Source organism: Hyperoodon ampullatus (genome assembly GCF_949752795.1).
Source record: "Hyperoodon ampullatus genome assembly, chromosome: 1".
Lineage (NCBI taxonomy): Eukaryota > Metazoa > Chordata > Mammalia > Artiodactyla > Ziphiidae > Hyperoodon > Hyperoodon ampullatus.
In genome coordinates, this window is record NC_136914.1 from 161,513,775 (window position 1) to 161,532,612 (window position 18,838).

The 18,838-nt window shown below is 47.7% G+C and overlaps 1 protein-coding gene across 2 annotated transcripts in view; it reads right to left on the reverse strand.

Moving 5' to 3' along the window:
• STK32B (serine/threonine kinase 32B) overlaps positions 1-18,838 on the reverse strand; it is a gene marked incomplete at its 3' end in the record, with an annotated part of 359,900 nt that continues 341,062 nt past the window's right edge. For both annotated transcript variants that reach the window (XM_079701554.1, XM_079701553.1), the window contains 3 exons: positions 18,005-18,136; positions 15,879-15,943; positions 1-139 (listed from right to left, as the gene is read on the reverse strand). In XM_079701554.1, coding sequence (XP_079557680.1) covers positions 1-139; positions 15,879-15,943; positions 18,005-18,136 — 336 coding nt within the window. The remainder of the gene's footprint in view (positions 140-15,878; positions 15,944-18,004; positions 18,137-18,838) is intronic.

Below are 18,838 nucleotides of genomic sequence, written 5' to 3' on the forward strand. Positions count from 1 at the left end.
TTAGCTGCTGCAGCCATGGGAGCAGGCGTGGGCCAGGATGTTGTTGTTACACCCGTCCTGGAGCTTGCCCTGGGCCTGGCTCCCGGCTCGGCCTTCTGTGTCCAAGAGTTGGCCGCTCTGCCCTTGCTGCTTCCTCAGCCTGCACACAAGCACAGCAGAGACCCAAGTTAGTGATGTGGAGCGGGGGATGTCCAGGGACATGGCTGGGGAAGCAGGGCGACCGAGGAGCCTTCATGTCATGCTGGCCTGTGGAAGCACAACCCCTGAGGGGACCAGAATGCTGTGTCTGGATCCTGGCAGGCTGGGATCCACACCCAGCTCAGGTGTGGATCTGATGAGTTACTCAACACCCAGAACCTCGGTTTCTCTATCTGTAAAATGGAGATAGTAATACCTACATCATGGCTCCTTGTGAAGTCCACAAGAGATCATGTATATAATTTGCCTAAGTTCACACAGTAGGTAAAGGGGCGTGTCCCACACATTATTCGCGCATGTATGTGTAGTGAATGCCCACTAACGGACCAGTCACCATGCCAGGGAGCAGAGGAAACCCCGGCGAGCAAAGCAGTCAGGTTCTCTGTCCTCAGAGAGCTTATCACCTGATGGGGAAGATGGACACTGATCAGATTGTCCCACAAGGAAATATCTGAACAGATGAGCACCCAGACTTACAAACTACCCCATGACAAACTGTGTTAAGGGAGCACAATTTTTTTAAAATTTTTTCTTGAAGTATAGTTGACTTACAATGTTGTGTTAGTTTCAGGTGTACATCAGTGACTCAGCTACATATCTATATATATCTCTATCTAACTATCTACCTATCTACTCTTTACATATTCTTTCCCATTATGGTTTATTACAGGATATGGAATATAGTCCCTGTGCTATACAGTAGGACCTTGTTGTTTATTTTATTTATAGTTTACAACTGCTAATCCCAAACTCCTAGTTTATTCCTCCTCCCTCCCTTCACCCTTCGGTAACCATAAATTTGTCTTCTATGTCTGTGGGCCTGTCTCTGTTTTGTAAATTAGTTCATTTGTATCATATTTTAAAATTAATTAATTAATTAATTAATTAGGGTTTTTTTTGCGATACACAGGCCTCTCACTGTTGTGGCCTCTCCTGTTGCAGAGCACAGGCTCTGGATGTGCAGGCTCAGTGGCCATGGCTCACGGGCCCAGCCACTCCGTGGCATGTGGGATCTTCCCGGACCGGGGCACGAACCCATGTCCCCTGCAGCAGCAGGCGGACTCTCAACCACTGCGCCACCAGGGAAGCCCAACCTCCTGTCCTTTGTCTACTTGCAGGGACTAGGACCAGGCGCCCAGTGCCTCGGCCTCTGAGGCTTGCAGCCCTCCAGGTAGGACAACTGGGAAAGGTAGTCAGGATAAAATACGTCATCCTGGTGGAGGAGGGCTCAGGGCCCAGAGGCCCAGAGGCCCTGGATCTAGTGGCCAAAGTGAGCAGGGAGGGGAGAGCCTAGGATGAGGAAGGGAGGTGGTCAAACTTCCTCAGCAAGGTTGGGATTGCCTGGGAATCTTGCTCCCCTGGCCCTTTATTCCCTCTCCTACATTCAGAGACTCTCTCAGGCACCTCTGGAGAGAAAATCAGATCGGAACTAGGGAAAACTCAAATGACTAAGAAATCTATGAGAGTGAAAGGGAAATGCTTTTACTTCCAAAGTAGGACATTGCTGTTTGGTTCACAATCTGTGAAGCCCCACAATTCTCTGGGTATATTGCAAGATAAAGATGAATGCCATTAAGATTTTCTTTTAAATGTCTCAACGTAGCATAGACAGCATTACTATCTCTAGATTTCTGAACCTCCCTGATTATAACGCAAAATAAATCTTCAAAGACTGCATAATAAAGAGTGGAGCATAGGGATGAGAGCCCTGATGAGGGAGAGATGGATTCTGAAATCTTGTGTAGATCAGGGAAGGCTTCCTGCAGGAGGCAGCCTTTGAGCTGGGCTTTAAGGATTGGTCTGGAATGTGTGAAGCTGGAGGGAGGGAGGGAGGAGATTTGAAATGAAGGGACACCAGTGAGGTAAGTCACGGAAAGTAAAAACAATACTGCATGGTGGACCAGAGTCCTTTCTGGAGCTGGATAGGTTCAGCCACTTCAGCTCCTCTTTCTGGCCAGAGCTATTTTAAAGAGTAGAACCAGGGGCTTCCCTGGTGGCACAGCGCTAAGACTCCACCTGCCAATTCAGGGGACATGGGTTCAAACTCTAGTCCGGGAAGATCCCACATGCCGTGGAGCAACTAAGCCCATGCGCCACAACTACTGAAGCCTGTGCGCCTAGAGCCCATGCTCTGCAACAAGAGAAGCCACCGCAGTGAGAAGCCCGCGCACCGCAATGAAGAGTTGCTCCCGCTCAGTGCAACTAGAGAAAGCCTGCGCACAGCAACGAAGACCCAACACAGCCAAAATAAATAAATAAATAAAATATTTTTTTAAAAAAAGAGTAGAACCAGCTGTTTCAAGTCTCCCCTCCTCTATGGAGGGTCATAAGTATTCATAAGAATACTATGACCATGGGTACTGGAGGCCTAGAGTGGTGTCTAAATGAGGTGTGAGTCATGCCCCTTGCAACTTACCACCAGGTGCAGTGTGAGACGAGAAGGCAGAATCCACAAGGATGGACCCCTCTCTAGACATCCACCCATCCATCCACGGGCTTACACAACTGGATTCGAATCTAGTTTTGGGAGGCTCCAAAGCCTGCATTCTTCCCACTACATCTGCATTCCCACCTACTACCAACCATTTAGCATCCAGCCACCATCCACCTACCCATTCACTTTCTATCCACCTATCCATATATTCATTCATTTGCTTACCCATCTGCCTATTCATCTACCCCATCCATCCAACCATCATCCACCCATATGTCCATCTGTCCCACCCCACCCCCACCTGTCCACCCCTACTCACCTAACTGACCTCCCCTTACTCACTTACTTATTCACCTACCCACCCATGTACCTCTATACAGACACCTATCTATTTACCTTAACCATTCATTATCCATCCATCCATCAATACATCCCTCCATCTACCCTTCTACTCATCATCCATCTAAGTATCCACTTACCATCCATTTCATCTATTCACTATCCACCCATCCATTGATTCCCCCCATAGATCCCCTATTTACCCATCCACCCACACAGCTACCTCACATCACCTATTCATCTAGTATCCATCCACCTGTCTATCCATCCATCCACCACCCTTCTGCCCATCCAATCATCCATCTACTCCCATATTTCCATTCATCACTGCCACCCTCCCATCTGCTCAATGCCCACCCACCCATTCACTCCCCTATCCTTCCACTCATCCTTTTTACCAGCACTATCTGTGTGCCAGGTTCTATGTTCCAGGCTCACAGTTGAAGGGGCTGGGGAGCAGGACAGAGAGCAAACAGTGAACATTCACTGTGATGAAGTCTTTGCTGGAAGGAAGCAGTATGGCTTGGCATTCAAGGCCTGGGTTTGGAGCCAGGCTGTCTGGTTTTATCCCTGGGTCTGCCACTTACTAGCCATGTAACTTTGGGAGGCTAGATTCAAACCCAGGGCTGTCTGTCTCCAAGACCCCTGCCCTTTCCACTGACTCTTATGCCTTTCAATCTGGATCTGGAAGGAAGGTAGCATGGAATGATTTTTCCACACTCTGAAGGAATTAGAAAGTCTCAGTTTGCTCAAATAGGAACCCACGAACCAAGACAATGATATGAAACCATATGGTTGGCCCCGAGAGCTCACTTCCATGACTAGCTCAGAGCCTAGTTATCTATAATTCAAGAGGAAACGAAAAAGGATTTTACATATCTTACTAGACACAGCCCAAGTCTACCGATGCAAATTGGCTAGTTATCTCCACGATGGCAGGAACATTTAATTTTCTCAGACACTTTATCAAATTAATTGTCAGCTTTGTGACCAGAATTCTGAGTGATGGATGTGAATGCTCTCAACGTCCCAAACTCAAGCATTAGATTCCACAAGGAAGTGCTCTGTGATGGAGACCCTTGATTAACAAGAACAGAACACATTAAAATTTGTAGTAACTTGGGCTGGAGGCATTTTTCAAAGGCAAAGCACTACATAGGACTAAACTAAAATGGTTAGCAATCAAACTAATTTCAAATCAAGCTATTTCACACCCTGAGGATGGAATCAGTTTCATATCAACATTGATCTGCAACATCAAACCCTAGGTGAGGCCTGGCCTCCTGTTCCAGGGTGATGTCCAGCTTTCCTTTGTGCTGTGTGCTTTAAAAATGGGAAACATTTCAAGTGCTGTCACACCTATTCATGTCATTTCACTGGTTATATGTCTCCTGAACTGTGTGGAATCATGGAGTGGCAGTGTGGCATGCTGGGAGAAGGCAGGATTTGGAGCCTTACAGAATTCGATCAGGATCCCACCTTTGCCATGACTGGCTGAGGGGCCTGGGGGAACTTGCCCAGCTTCCTGAAGCCCCTCTTTCCTTACCTGTAACATGGCCACAGCACCACCTCTTTAAAGGAGAAGATGAACTAATGCATAGTATCCATCTGCCCTGTAACAGGCACTTTATAAAGGGCAGTGATTTTTATGATGATGATTGCAGTGTGGGGATACCCCCATTTCACAGATGGAGAAACTGAGGATCAGTAAGTAAAGCTTAACTTCCTGCCACAGTTCTGATGAATGTCTCCCAGCAAGGAGGCCCCCACAGATGGTTCTGCAGGCCTCGTTCTGGGGGATCAAGGCTGAAGACCTGGAGAAGAGGAGGGTACTGGAAGGGGTTACACACAGAGTGGCTGAGAGTCAGGACCCAGAAATGGGTGAAACAAGACAATAGGCTCATGGGGAGGGAATCCAGCCCCACAAGTCATGGTGGGGTCCAGAGGGGTCTATAAACCAGGGAAGGCTGGGCATGGAAATGGCAACTGGAACTGGGTCTCCAGCCTGGTTACTGGTCTCCCCTCCTCTGGGCAAGGGACACTGAATGCCATCTGTGACTGCACAGCCGCCAGCACAGCGACCAGCCTGGGGCGGGTGCACAGTCAATGTGTGTTGGAAGGCTGGGCGGGTGAATGCAGGGATAAATGCTCAGCCAGGTTTCCACCACTCATCAGCAGCCTGTTTGCACAGGTTGGCAGGCTCTGTCTCAACACACCGAGGGGGAAAGGATGCCAGTCCCAATTAAATGGAGTAAAGGGATGTCTTAGCTGGACAAAAATTGGATGACCATTAGAACTGGCGAGCTCACAGCCCTCGTGGACAACAATTTGCATGAGTCAACATGCATGGAGCTTTTTCTCTTGTGGCCAAGGGAGTTGAGATAGGTTGTTATTTTGTGTGTATGCATAAGAGTTCATTAAAAAATTAAGGCAAAATGATGTTTGACATGGCACTTAATTGATACAGTACTGTATTGGTCTGATAACTTTGTGCATAATTAATATTACTAGCAAACACTTGGGCAGTGCTGACTGATTGTGTAGGGGGGCTGTGAAGTGCTTAACATCTGTTAACTCACTGATCTTTACAACAATCCTTCATATGGAGTAGATTTGAATACCCCATTTTACAGATGAGGAAACTGAGGCAGTAGTGTGAGGCCCAAAGTCACAAAGCTAGCATGGATCAGGATTCAAAACCAGGCAGTCTGATTCCAGAGGCTGTACTTTTAGCTGTTATGTATACTGCTTCTCTATGGTTAATAAAAACCAGAGTCGAAGTTACCAGAAAGTTCTGAAAGGGAACACTCCAAATTGAAGAATGGTTGTCTGTCTGGGGACAGGGGGTGGATACTGAAGAGAAGAAAGCAAACAGTCACCTGGTCTAATTGTTTGTACACTGCAAGAATCCCGCCTCTAGCATCCCTAGCAGAGAGCCAGCCAGTCTTAACCCAAACCCCACTGCCCACCTCCCAGGATAGCCCATTTCATGTGGGAACTGCTTAAATCCTTAGAAACTTTTCCTTCATGTAGAATTTCAACTGAGAAATCTGCTGCCTGAGAGCTCCTTTCGGTTGGCCTTTATTGTGCTTCCTGGAATTATTCAGCTGATTCTAATTTCTCTCTCATTGGGATAGTCCTTCAATTCTTAGAAGCCCCCTGGACCTCCATCACCCATCTTCCATCATCCCCCAGGTCCACCCTGCCCCACTCTCCGCCTGCTCGCCAGCTTGGGAGTCTGACTTGTAGGAATTGTATCAAAAGCTCCCAAGCTCTTTGGGCTTCCAGCTGGGCTTGGCCCGTGGGGAGCCCTGGCAGAAACCAGAAGGAGCAAGGGCAGTCAAGTTTGGGCATCAGGTCCCCAGCCCCTTTCCTGCACTGTCACCTGGGGCTGCTGGGAACATTGGAAGGTCGCTGCTCCAATCAAGGTAGCCTTTTCCCTGGACGACCTCCCTCTCCTCATCTCTGTCACCCACCGGGTGGGAACACCTTGCCTTCTCTGAAGCCCCAGTTCACTGCACAAGCTTCTGTGACGCCCTTACAGCCACACCTTTGTAAAGTGTCCTTTGAAAATAAATTATCCTTGGAGTGTTTCCCCTGCAACTCTGACTGATACAACATGCTTCTGCTCTCCCATGAGGTGTCTCTTCCTTAAGTAAAAACTCAGTATAACTGGCTGTTCCACTTTCAAACCTCATCACTTATTGGGAAGACCACCTTGGTTGCAATACTTATCTCACAAATTCAGTAACAGCCTTTGGCCAGAAGCATTACAATTCTGTCTATTTTATCGGCTTTGCCTGAAGCAAAACCTATTTGAGGGAGTCTTAGGATGGCGTCAGCTATGGCATGGGTGTGATATAGCAAATTGTAGGGGATTATCTTACTGAGCATCCTCTCTATATACACCTTTGCTAATAGATGAGCTCTGGGAAAACTGAAGGGATGGCAGCCCTGGTTTCTGAGTGATAGGGGTTGAGATTTGATGAGTTCATCTTCACTCGGCACCTCCTCATTTAATACCTACACCCACCCTTCCAGATAAGAATGAACAGCACCCATTCTGAGGGTGAGGAAAGGGTGAGAGGGGATGAGGAACTGGTGGTAGGTCACACAGCTTTTCAGAGGGGAGCCCCGGCTCACATGGAGGACCTGGCTCTTCCCATCTTCCCAGCTAAGTGCTCCTCCCTATGCACTGGCACTAGTAGATTTCTCTCTAGATTTAGAGGTGGGGCTGACCTTTTACGTCTGAGCTGGCTTAAGGATGAGACTTGCTGGGTCCTCACTTCTGTGGGTTGGGGGCCTGATGGACAGGTAGCCACTAATGGTGTTCACCAAACATTCTGATTTGCCCCTCTCTAGGCACGCAGCAAGAGTGCACCTCCTGGCTCCTCTGGAGCTGGGTGCGGCCATGTGACCAGTTCTGGCCCGTGAGTGTGAGTAGAAATGCTACCATCAGGCTGGAGCATTGCCGACGCAAGACCCTCCCGAAGTCTCTTTCCCTCTGTCACTCTCACGGCCATGTTCCAGAGATGCTCCTTCAGTCTTCAACCTGGAATGATGGGGATGGTGACATGGCAGCAGCACCCCCCAGCTAACCTGCCATGAACAGGAAACAGACCTTTGCTGTTATATGCCGCCAAGATTGGGAGTTCGTGCCTCTTTAGGTTCAGAGAGGGGTTCTGGAGATTCAGACACTGGTCCTTTGGTGAATAATGGCCTCAGTCCAATTCTGGGCCAGAGGGTAACCATGGGAAAACCCTGGGGCTGCAGATTGAAATGAACTCTTTGACGGCCAAGGGACCTGAATTGGTGTCCACTTTGGGGCCGGTACTTCCATGCCTGGGCAGCCAGCACTCCCTGTCCCCTATTCCCCTGCCCCATCCATGTACAGTTACCACATTCTACCTGCCCAGAGCAAGGGAGGAGGTCAGACAGAAAGCCAAGAGGGACCACCTGCCATTTCTTTATTAACCTTCCCCAGACCTCAACATCTGTCACTCCCTATTCTTTTTTTTTTTACATCTTTATTGGAGTATAATTGCTTTACAATGGTGTGTTAGTTTCTGCTTTATAACAAAGTGAATCAGTTATACATATACATATGTTCCCATATCTCTTGCCTCTTGCATCTCCCTCCCTCCCACCCTCCCTATCGCACCCCTCTAGATGGTCACAAACCACCGAGCTGATCTCCCTGTGCTATGCGGCTGCTTCCCACTAGCTATCTATTTTGCGTTTGGTAGTGTATATATGTCCATGCCACCCTCTCACTTTGTCACAGCTTACCCTTCCCCCTCCCCATATCCTCAAGTCCATTCTCTAGTAGGTCTGTGTCTTTATTCCTGTCTTACCCCTAGGTTCTTCATGACATTTTTTTTCTTAAATTCCATATATATGTGTTAGCATACGGTATTTGTCTTTCTCTTTCTGACTTACTTCACTCTGTATGACGGACTCTAGGTCCATCCACCTCATTACAAATAGCTCAGTTTCGTTTCTTTTTATGGCTGAGTAATATTCCATTGTATATATGTGTCACATCTTCCTTTTTTTTTTTTTTTTTGTGGTATGCGTGCCTCTCACTATTGTGGCCTCTCCCGTTGAGGAGCACAGGCTCCGGACGCACAGGCTCAGCGGCCATGGCTCACGGGCCTAGCCGCTCCGTGGCATGTGGGATCTTCCCGGACTGGGGCACAAACCCGTGTCCCCTGCATCGGCAGGCGAACTCTCAACCACTGCACCACCAGGGAAGCCCTGTGCCACATCTTCTTTATCTATTCATCCGATGATGGACACTTAGGTTGTTTCCATCTCCTGGCTATTGTAAATAGAGCTGCAATGAACATTTTGGTACATGACTCTTTTTGAATTATGGTTTTCTCAGGGTATATGCCCAGTAGTGGGATTGCTGGGTCATATGGTAGTTCTATTTGTAGTTTTTTAAGGAGCTTCCATACTATTCTCCATAGTGGCTGTACCAATTCACATTCCCACCAGCAGTGTCACTCCCTATTCTTTCCTCTCCTGGGCTCTATTTACCCTACACTATCGTCCTTACTTTCCAAGTGGAGTGGACCACCATCATTTTGCCTTTCTAGTGATTTTATAAATCTTACCTCCCTCTCACAGCTATTGATTGGCCTAAGGGCAGACACATGAGCCAATCAGCACCAGTAAGAGTTCTCCAATGGCCAGATTTGATTGGTCCAGGGACTAGCACCTGACCAATCAAAGTCATTCCCTGGGGTACTCGAATTTGAGATCAGGAAAGCATTCTCCTTCTTGTCTTTCCTCAACTCCTTGTTTTATCTACTTTCTTGAGTTTGGTGGCAGAGCTGGGAGACTCTGGAGCTCAGTGTGTAGAAAGAACTGGTTTACAGTAAAAGAAAATGACTTTGATGTGCAGAGAAAAACAAATCACCGGAAGAAGGAAGGAGTGAGTTCAGGCAAGGTTCCTGGCCCCTGTCCCAGTTACTTTGGGATCACATTGCATTACAGAACTTCCTGTGGCTAAATGAGTCCTGCAGTAAGTTTCCATTTCACTGAAGCTGTTTTCTTTTTGTTTTCATCCCTTGTAGCCATGGTAGTCTCTGAGCATTCACCATTTGTGCTGGTATCTGCCTCTCTAGACTCCTAGAGCCACGACTTGTGTAGGTTAAGCCATGGGACTTAGGTATGTGTTTTATTTATATATATATATGTATATATATACACACATATAAACATATATACACATACATATGTATATACATACACAAACACACACATATATATACACATCCCAATAAACCCCTTGTAAGTCGAAAATATCCTAAAAGTCAAAAATGTATTTAACATACCTAACCTACCAAACATCATAGCTTAGATTTCCTACCTTAAAAGTGCTCAGAGCTCAACATCATTAATCATTAGAGAAATGCAAATCAAAACTACAATGAGATATCATCTCACACCAGTCAGATGGACATCATCAAAATATCTACAAACAACAAATGCTGGAGAGGGTGTGGAGAAAAGGGAGCCCTCTTGCACTGTTGGTGGGAATGTCACCACCACCACCATCATCATTTATTCTAAAACAGAACATTAGGTCCTATTTATAATTTTCAAATTTACACATAGCCTCATTTCACATAAGGCCTATAAATATTCACATAAAAAATTAGGGTACCTCTTTTGTACTAGAGAAAACCGATTGAAGGGAAAGTAAAGACGGGTCTTTAAATGAGTTAAGTCTGAGCAGACCAGTAAGAGCATGTGCTTTACTGCTCGGGGCAACGGGGTTGTATACACTCGGGGCGATCTGTCAGGGTCTGCGTGTCTCCCTTGGCTGACTGAAAACCAAGGCTCCTATCTTTTATTGGTTGAGATTGATATGTCATGATCAGTCACCCTTTTTCACCTGGCTGAAATTTCCTTTGATGGAGAACCGAGTGAAGTGGACAGAGGGCCCTGATTCCCGTGTGATTTCTTGATTTCGAGTTTTCATGAAACTTGAGTTTTCAAAAGAGCCCAGAATCCAGTGGATGGAAGATGAGAGTTCAAGTCCTTCATCTTTCAATTAAGAGCTGCAAGAGCTTGGGAATAATAATAATAATAATAATAATAATAATAATAATAATAAAAGTACCTCCGGAAAATGTGATGAGTAAGGATTAGAGCAATGGTTCTCCACTGGGGGTGATCTGCTTGCCAGGGAATATGTGGCAATGCCCGGGGTCATTTTTGGCATCACAGCTATGGAGGTGCTACTGATATCTAATGAATAAAGGTCACAGATTCTGCTAAACATACTATAATGCACAGGACGGTCCCCACATCAAAGAATTGATGTCAACAGTCATCAAGTGTCAACAGAGCTGAGGTTGAGAAGCCCTGGATTAAAGGAACAGGATCTAAAACCATAAAATCATGTACAGTTACTGTTAATAATATTATTAAACATAACATATGCAGTGTTTGATTTTTAAAATGTAATGTTTTCAAGGGCTCCAAAGGTAGCTTAAATGTGCTTTTAAATGTTTTTATTTCTTTAAGAGAGGAAGCAGATAGAAAATTCAGTTCCTCAAACTCCTTTCGCACCAGGGGCTTCTTATCCTGCAAAACTTTGTCAAATGCTATTGAAAAGACCTTTTGGAAAAATCACCCCTGCTCGGATCTTTGGCCAAAATAGGAGGACAAGCCCCAGAGTGCACTTCTCAAACTAATGGAAGCTCAGCTGCCCAGGCCCTGGAAGCCCCGACCAGTCCCTGGAAGCAGATGCTCCACCTGGCTCGGTGGCCTTTTGCCAGCTGAGACCATTAACCAATAATAGCTGCATTTCCAGAAAATTAGGCAGTGCTAATTTTAATCTTGTTCTCTGTTTAGAAACTGAAGTCCAGAGAGGTCAGACCTAGGGCATCTCCTCCACGTTTGCACAGTGGCCTAAGAATGTTTGCATCCCACCATCTCCCCTGCAGGCTTCAAGCATCCTGAGGACATGGTCCTGCTAGATCCACTTCCATGACCCCAAGTCTCAGGTCAGAATTAATATATCTTTCAAAGGGCTGAATGAGAACCTCCTATGGGAGCTGCCACAGTAGATGCCCGGCCCGTGTCCCCTTGGCACTTCATGCCTATGACAGCTTCCTCATCCCACGGAGAGAGGGGAACCTTTTCTCTGTCCAAGAGTTTTTTCTAGTTGAGGAAGTGCACTTGGCCCATGCAAGAGGTAGGTAGCTATGCTGGGGCGGTTAGAGGCTTCAGCAGTATTCTTCCACCCATGAGGGCTCGAAGTTGCAGGTGAATGATCCAGGGCAAAGGAGAAAGAGGGCTGGAAGGTTTGCAGTGTGTATGGCTGTTAGCATAACTGACGCCATCTCGGGCCTGTTCATTTCTTCCTGTCCTTCCACTGACCCTACCTAGGACTGTACTGTGTAGTAAATCTCTTCTCTGTTGTCAGTGGATTTGTAATTAATAGATACTGTTTAATGATCATGAGGTCCAGGTAGCCTCTATGCTCTGTTAGTCTCCAAATAATGATAAAGACCTTCGCTGACATATTCCTGGCACCCACCCATCATAAATCAGATAAGGCCTTGACTTAGGAATGCAATCCCCGTCTCCAAGCACTTACCCCCATACCCTAGGTTAACTACAAAATTGTGATGGTCCCTCGGAGGTGTGGAGTGCAGCTGCCGATGCCTCCAGATTGCCACATGCCCCATCCAATCCACATGTAAGTAACCCGCAATAAACTTCACAACTGTACTTTATGGAGCTGCCTGCCTCGTTGTTTGGTCTCAAGATACCTTCTCAGTTCGTTGGGCACTTTTCATTTCCTCTGTCCTCGGAGACAGTTTTAGATGGGGAATTCTCATGACTCAGTCCAGAACCAACTGGAGGATGCACAGTTTGGGCACACTGGTCTCCTGCAGAAATTCTCATCGGAACAACTGGAATAACATATTACAGTGCAGATCCCCAGGCCCATTCTCTCAGCTTCTGATTCAGAAGTATGCCGTGTTGGTTTCCTGGGTGCAGGGCTGGGGAGCTGTAACACGGTACCTCCAGCTGGGTGGCTTATAGTAACAGAAATGTACTATCTCACAGTCTGGAGGCCAGAAGTCTGAAATTAAGGTGTTGGCAGGGTTTGTTCCTTCTGGAGGCTTTGAGGGAGAATCTGTTCCAGGCCCCTCTCCTGGCTTCTGTTGGCTGTGGGCCATCCTTGGCTTTCCTAGGTTTGCACATGGATCACTCCAGTCCCTGACGCCATTTTCACACAGTCTTCTCCCTGTGTCTGTGTCTCTTTTCTTATTAGGACACCAGTCATATTGGATTAAGGGTCCCCTGCTCCAGTGTGATCGCATCTCAACTAATTATATCTGCAACAACCCTATTTCCAAATAAGGTCGCATTCTAAGGTCCTGGTGGCTAGAACTTCAGCATATCTTTTTTTGGGGGGACACAGTTCAACCTGTAACAGATGCAGCAATTCTAAATGCTAACAACCCCCCGGGAGATTCCGACATGAACCCCTGTGACTATGGCACTTCCTTCTGGTTCTTCTTTACAGAGCCTTCTGCAGAGACAAGGCCTGTAACAACCGTACATGGAGCAGGACCAGTCTGTTGCACTTTGACGGCCGGGCATGCAGAGAATGAAAGGAAACAGAACTGCTGAAGGGAGGCAGCAAGGGGCAGCATGGTCCCAGCGGAGCATGAAGGGAAGCCTGGCTCAGCATCTTGGCATCCCCTACTGTCACCCCACTGGCCACATGTCTGAGGTTGGAAAGAAGGTACTTGACTTAATTTTCCAGCTACTCAAATGCCAACACAGCAGGTGCTTCAAAAACAGGATTGCAGAAAGAAGTGCAGGATGAATAGCGCCGACTTTTTTTTCTTGGTTTAAAAGGAAATCTCTTGCTTTGGGGCAGATCATGCCTCATGAATTGACTTCTCACAGGCACTTATGTAGATGAGAAACTGCAGCAGAGAGGGTTATGGGTAGATGCAATGTGGCTCCCTTCCCATGTACACTGTGGAGCAGGGATGGGGTTTGACATGGAGGGGTCGACGTGATGCTCAGACAGCATCCAGACACCAAGCCGTCCACCTGGATAGTTTTATAGGGTGGGCGGGGAGAGGCTGGGGGAAAGGCACTGCTCCCAGCACACCTGCTCTGATAGGTAGCCTATAGCCTCAGAGCCACGGGGGAGCACCTGAGGTGAACAGAGAGGCAGGGATGAAAGGGCAGGAACCTCGGTGAAACCCATGCACGTCTCCCCTTACGGGCCATCTTCTTTCCTGCCTCCTGCTTTTGCGTATGCTGGTCCTTGACCCCACAGCCTCCATCTGGAAAATGACTTCCACCCTCTCTCTGTTAACGGTGCCAGGCTCACTTCAAATCCATGACCACAACTCTCAAAGGGGTTCTCAGCACGGCTGGGCGATCCTACTACATTTCTCTATCCATTCACTTTTCCATGTGAGAAAGAACACCTAATTGGTCGAAGCCACTAAATAGTTAGATTTCTGCTAAAAGCAGCCAGATGCAACCCCTAAACAACACAAGGAGGGATATCTCATGTTCATTTTCTTTTAATGGGAAACAACTTGGATTCTTCGGATTCTAGATTGAAGCATCTTCTGGCACGCAGCACCATATGCAATGTGATTGCTCTCCGCTCGGGTCCGTCACCCCTCTGCCTTTTCACAGGCTCACATTTGCCATCCAGGCACTCTCTGAGGACCCTTCAGACATGCCTGAACTGATAAAGGACCCGAGGCAAGGTTGCCTGGAGGCCACCATCACTTTGGTCCAAAGTGCCCAAGCTGGTTTGAGCGAAAGTTCCCAGGACTGGGTGTCTACCGCTGGGAGGGGACCATGAGCCTCAGAGCAGACAAGACCACAGGGAAACTGTGATGAGCTCTGAAACCGCTCACCACGTCAGCCCCCGCCTGTCCCAAGTCTGATGTGCTGTGTTGCAGAGGCACTTCCCGTTCTGCTGGGAGCAAGGACGTAGTCCCGCAGTGGGTGAGGCTTGCTGCCCAGCTTGGTGTGTGTGTCTGGGCTAACCTGGGCATCCACCAGCCCTAGAGCTTTAGCTGACCAGGATAAATGACAGGCTGCAGTCTCCTTCACCTCCCCCAGTGCCCACTGGGAATGGGGCCCCGCCCTACCCACCGACCCAAACAACTCTGCCCGGGGGCCCTCACCTCGTGCTGCTCCACCCTCCATGCACACTTAGGGAATACAAACTTCTTCAACAGCCGGTGGTCCCTGTGTCTGCCATGCTGTCTCGTTCTCTGTGCCTTGTCCTCACTCCTGGAACTCCATGCCTTGCCCTCCTCGCCCGTCAGGACTCAGCTGGGCATGGTGCCCCCAGAAGCTTCCCTGACACCCAGGCTGAGCCTGGCACCTGCTGTCGGAGCCATGCCTGGGCTGCCGTTTTCCATATCATGCATCCCCACTGCTGCTGTCACCTGCTATAAGCTGAAAATGGTGGAACACTGGTGAACGCCTAAGGGCCAAGCTGGCATGTGTCCATCTGGCCCTCCTGGAGGTAGGGAAGCGTATCCCATCATCTCCGCAAGCCCAAGGCCTAGTTGAGTGTTGGCCAAATGGGGCTGATGTGCTGTCAGTCCTGCCTACAGGGTTTCAGCTCCTGCTGCATGAGCCCATGGCTGCCCAAGCCGCTGCTCTGACTCATCAGGCACAGGCGGATGAACCCCCAGATAGTAATGTCAGCTGGGACCAAGCCTGAGCCTCTGTTTCCTTGGCTGCTGTAAGGGCAGTCATGCGGCCAGACCCCAGCTTCGCCCCTCCCAACTCAGCATCATCCTATCTCCTGCCAGCCCATGACGCTGGGGTCCTAGCACAGTCCACACCACCTCACCCCATCAAATAATAACAAGAACAATAACAATAATAGTAATCCTTTTCATGAGTACTCCTACCATGCCAGGTATTGTATCAACAGCCTCATTTAACCTTACAACAAACACACTGCAAGGGAGTCATTTCCTCTTTGTCATTGCTGAAAATGAGGCTCAGTGACGTCAAGTGACTTGCCTTAGGTCACTCTGGCAGCAGAAGAGCCAGGACTTGATCCCGGGCAATTTTGCTCCAGAGCTCGGGCATGTAACCATCTGTAGGCCTGCCCCTCTGCACCAGCATCCTGTGTGCCAGGTTGGTCCTCCTGTGGCCACCCCACTTCACATAAACACCCTGAGGCCCAGAGAGGTGAAGTTAGTGCCTTGCTCGGGCCACATGGCAGAGGCAGGATTAGAACAACGGGGTCCACCTGCTGCTTCCCTTCCAGCATCGTGGCTAGCTTCATGGGGGGCCAGGGACCCCGATTCCCCAAGGGAGACTTTCTGCCCTTGGAAGGGCTCTGCCCAGCAGATGCTGGTGGTGGACTTACTTCTCTCTGTTGAATATGATGAATTCTTTCCGCACTGTCTCTAGGCATTGCTGGAGGTGTCCATTCTGTCAAAGAGTACAGAGAGGGGACTGTAAGTGATGAAGCATCGTCCAGGGAGTGAGGACGAGCAGAGACTGATCTAAATGGGACCACGGATGCTTGGGGCTGGGGACAATCAAAGCGGCTGGAGCAGCCCTGATTGTAGTGGCGGCTGTGCCACCGGGGGTGGGGAGGGGGGCTGGCAGGCAGAGATGCTTTTCTCCATTTTAAGCCATTAAATCCGAATTTAACAGCCATGTTAACACGGAGTAGGAATTGAAAACCATGACCTTGGTTTCCTGATCACTTGAATGTTCGTTAGTCCTAATTAAGAAGCATGGTGGGGAGAGGGAGAAATTGAAGGCCATTGTGCAAAGGTGCTCATTCTCTTCAGGAACAGGTGCCAAGGACCATCCGTCCCACGGATGGTCTGTAATACACGTCTCAGAGGCTGTCTGGATGCCGAATGTACACTGCATGCCTGTGCAGGAACCCCACACCCTTCTGTGCCCTCACGTACACACACCCAGCCCTTCCCAGGCCAACATCTGCATTAGGCTGTGCAGGAACCGGCTTAGGCTTCACGATACTTTTAGGGGCTACAAAGATGTTTTAATTTCTTTTCAAATAAGCTGAAAAAAATGAATTTTTAAATTTGAAAGTTATATTCATCTTCCTACCAATGTAATCATGCATTACAATTTTTAATATATTTTGATGGAGGAAGGGGCAGTTGGGGGTTGAATTGTGTCCTCCAAAAAGATACGTTGTGGAATGGATAAAGAAGGTTTGTATATATACAATGAAATACTACTCAGCCATGAAAAAAGAATGAAATAATGCCATTTGCAGCAACATGGATGGACCTGGAGATTATCAGACTAAGTGAAGTAAGTCAGAAAGAGAAAGACAAATACTGTATGTTATCATTTACATGTGGAATCTAAAAGATGACACAAATGAACCTATCTACAAAGCTGAAATAGACTCACAGACATAGAGAACAGACCTGTGGTTGCCAAGGGGGAGGAGAGGGCGGGGGAGGGAAGGAGTGGGAGTTTGGGATGAGCAGATGCAAACTAGTATATATGGAATGGATAAGCAACAAGGTCCTACTGTATAGCCCAGGGAACTATATTCAATACCCTGTGATAAACCATAATGGAAAAGAATATGAAAACGAATGTATATATGTGTATAACTGAATCACTTGGCTGTACAGCAGAAATTAACACAACATTGTAAATCAACCATACTTCAATAAAAAATAAAAAATAAAAAAAACTTTAAAAAGATATGTTGAAGTCCTAACCCCCTGGACTGGTGAATGTGAGCTTATTTGGAAACAGGGTCTTTGTAGATGGAACTAGTTAAGCTGAAGTCATCCTGGAGCAGGGTGGGCTCTACATATAACGACGGGTGTCCCTAAAAGAGGGCCGTGTGAAGACACAGAGAGGAAAACGCCACGTGAAGACGGAGGGAGAGATGGGAGTGATGCAGCTGCAAGCCAAGGGATGTCAAGGGCTGCTGGCCACCGCCAGAAGCTGCAAGAGGCGAGGAGGGACCCTCCCTATAGCCTTTGGAGAGAGCAAAGCTCTGTCGATACCTGATTTTGAACTTCTGGCCTCTAGAATTGTGCGAACACGTTTCAGTTGTTTTAAGACACCAAGTGTGTGATACTTTGTGATGGCAGCCTAGAAAATTAATGCAGTGGCCCACAGAGTGTGGCCCTGGGTGCCTCCACAGTATAAAACCTTTGCAGAGGGTGCCGGGGGCTACTCAGAACAGCGCTGGTGTCGCTCAGCATCATTTCTTCTGCTCTTGCTCACAGATACAGAGGTTCCTGCACTAGGGACAGTGCTAATGTGAATGATGAGAGCACGGATATGTCCATCTCCAGTGATGCTTTCACAGGGTCCTGCTATGCAAGACCACGTGTTCGATGGAGGCATTTTATTGACTGCAAATGAACGTATTTGGTGGGGCAAAGTGACAAGCCCCCCATCTGGCTAAGAAGCAGCTCAATCGTATTCACTGGAGTATAGGATTCCTCTCTGCCTGGGGTCTGCTCCTGAGACAGCACTCACCAGAGGACAGCTCTCCTTCGTGCCATCTTTGGACCTGTTCTTTGCCAACCTCTTCTTCTTTTTGTGAAGTGGTTTGGATTCAAGAATCATTTCTTCAAGTTCAAATGTGGGATCACAGTTCAGCCTCCCTTTCTGAAAGGAAATGGAAAAGAAAACACTGTTTGTCTTTGTTCCGTGCCATTGAATTGTATTTTCATTCATTCATTCATCCATTCATTCAATCAATCATTCATTCATTCAACAAGTGACAATGAACTACTCCAGTGGGATACATCAGCTACACTTTATTCCTGATAGTGGACAGTGACACATCCTCGCTGCACACGTCATTCATTTATCCCCATAATCCCGCCCACCTTGCACACCCCACTTATTAACACCCACAGGTTCCCTTGATCTCCTTACGTATGTTCATTTCGTGAGGTTGAGTTCAGTTTTCCAATCTGTTCTTTTCACTTATTTTCTTATACTCTCCTTCTCATGTCATTACTACCTTTTCTATAAATATCATTTTGAACCATTCCATTTAAAAATACCATTTCTGGCCAAAATCTACCCAGTTCCCTATCCTAGCTCCCTGGTCTCCTGCAGCTAGAGCCAGCTGACCCTCAGGCCTGGCCCTGCCGTAGGCTGGGCTCCTGCCACTTTGGTCAGGAGTAATATCGGTATCCCTGACTTATCCCAGGTGGCTCTTTTCCATCCTGAGACCCAGCCCAGGATGCTGGCCCTCTCAGGCAGCACAGTATGGTGGTTATAACATCAATGGCTCTGAAGGTGCTCAGAAAAAACAACAACCCAGTTCTGCTGCTTTCTGACCTTGAACAAGTTTTTAAC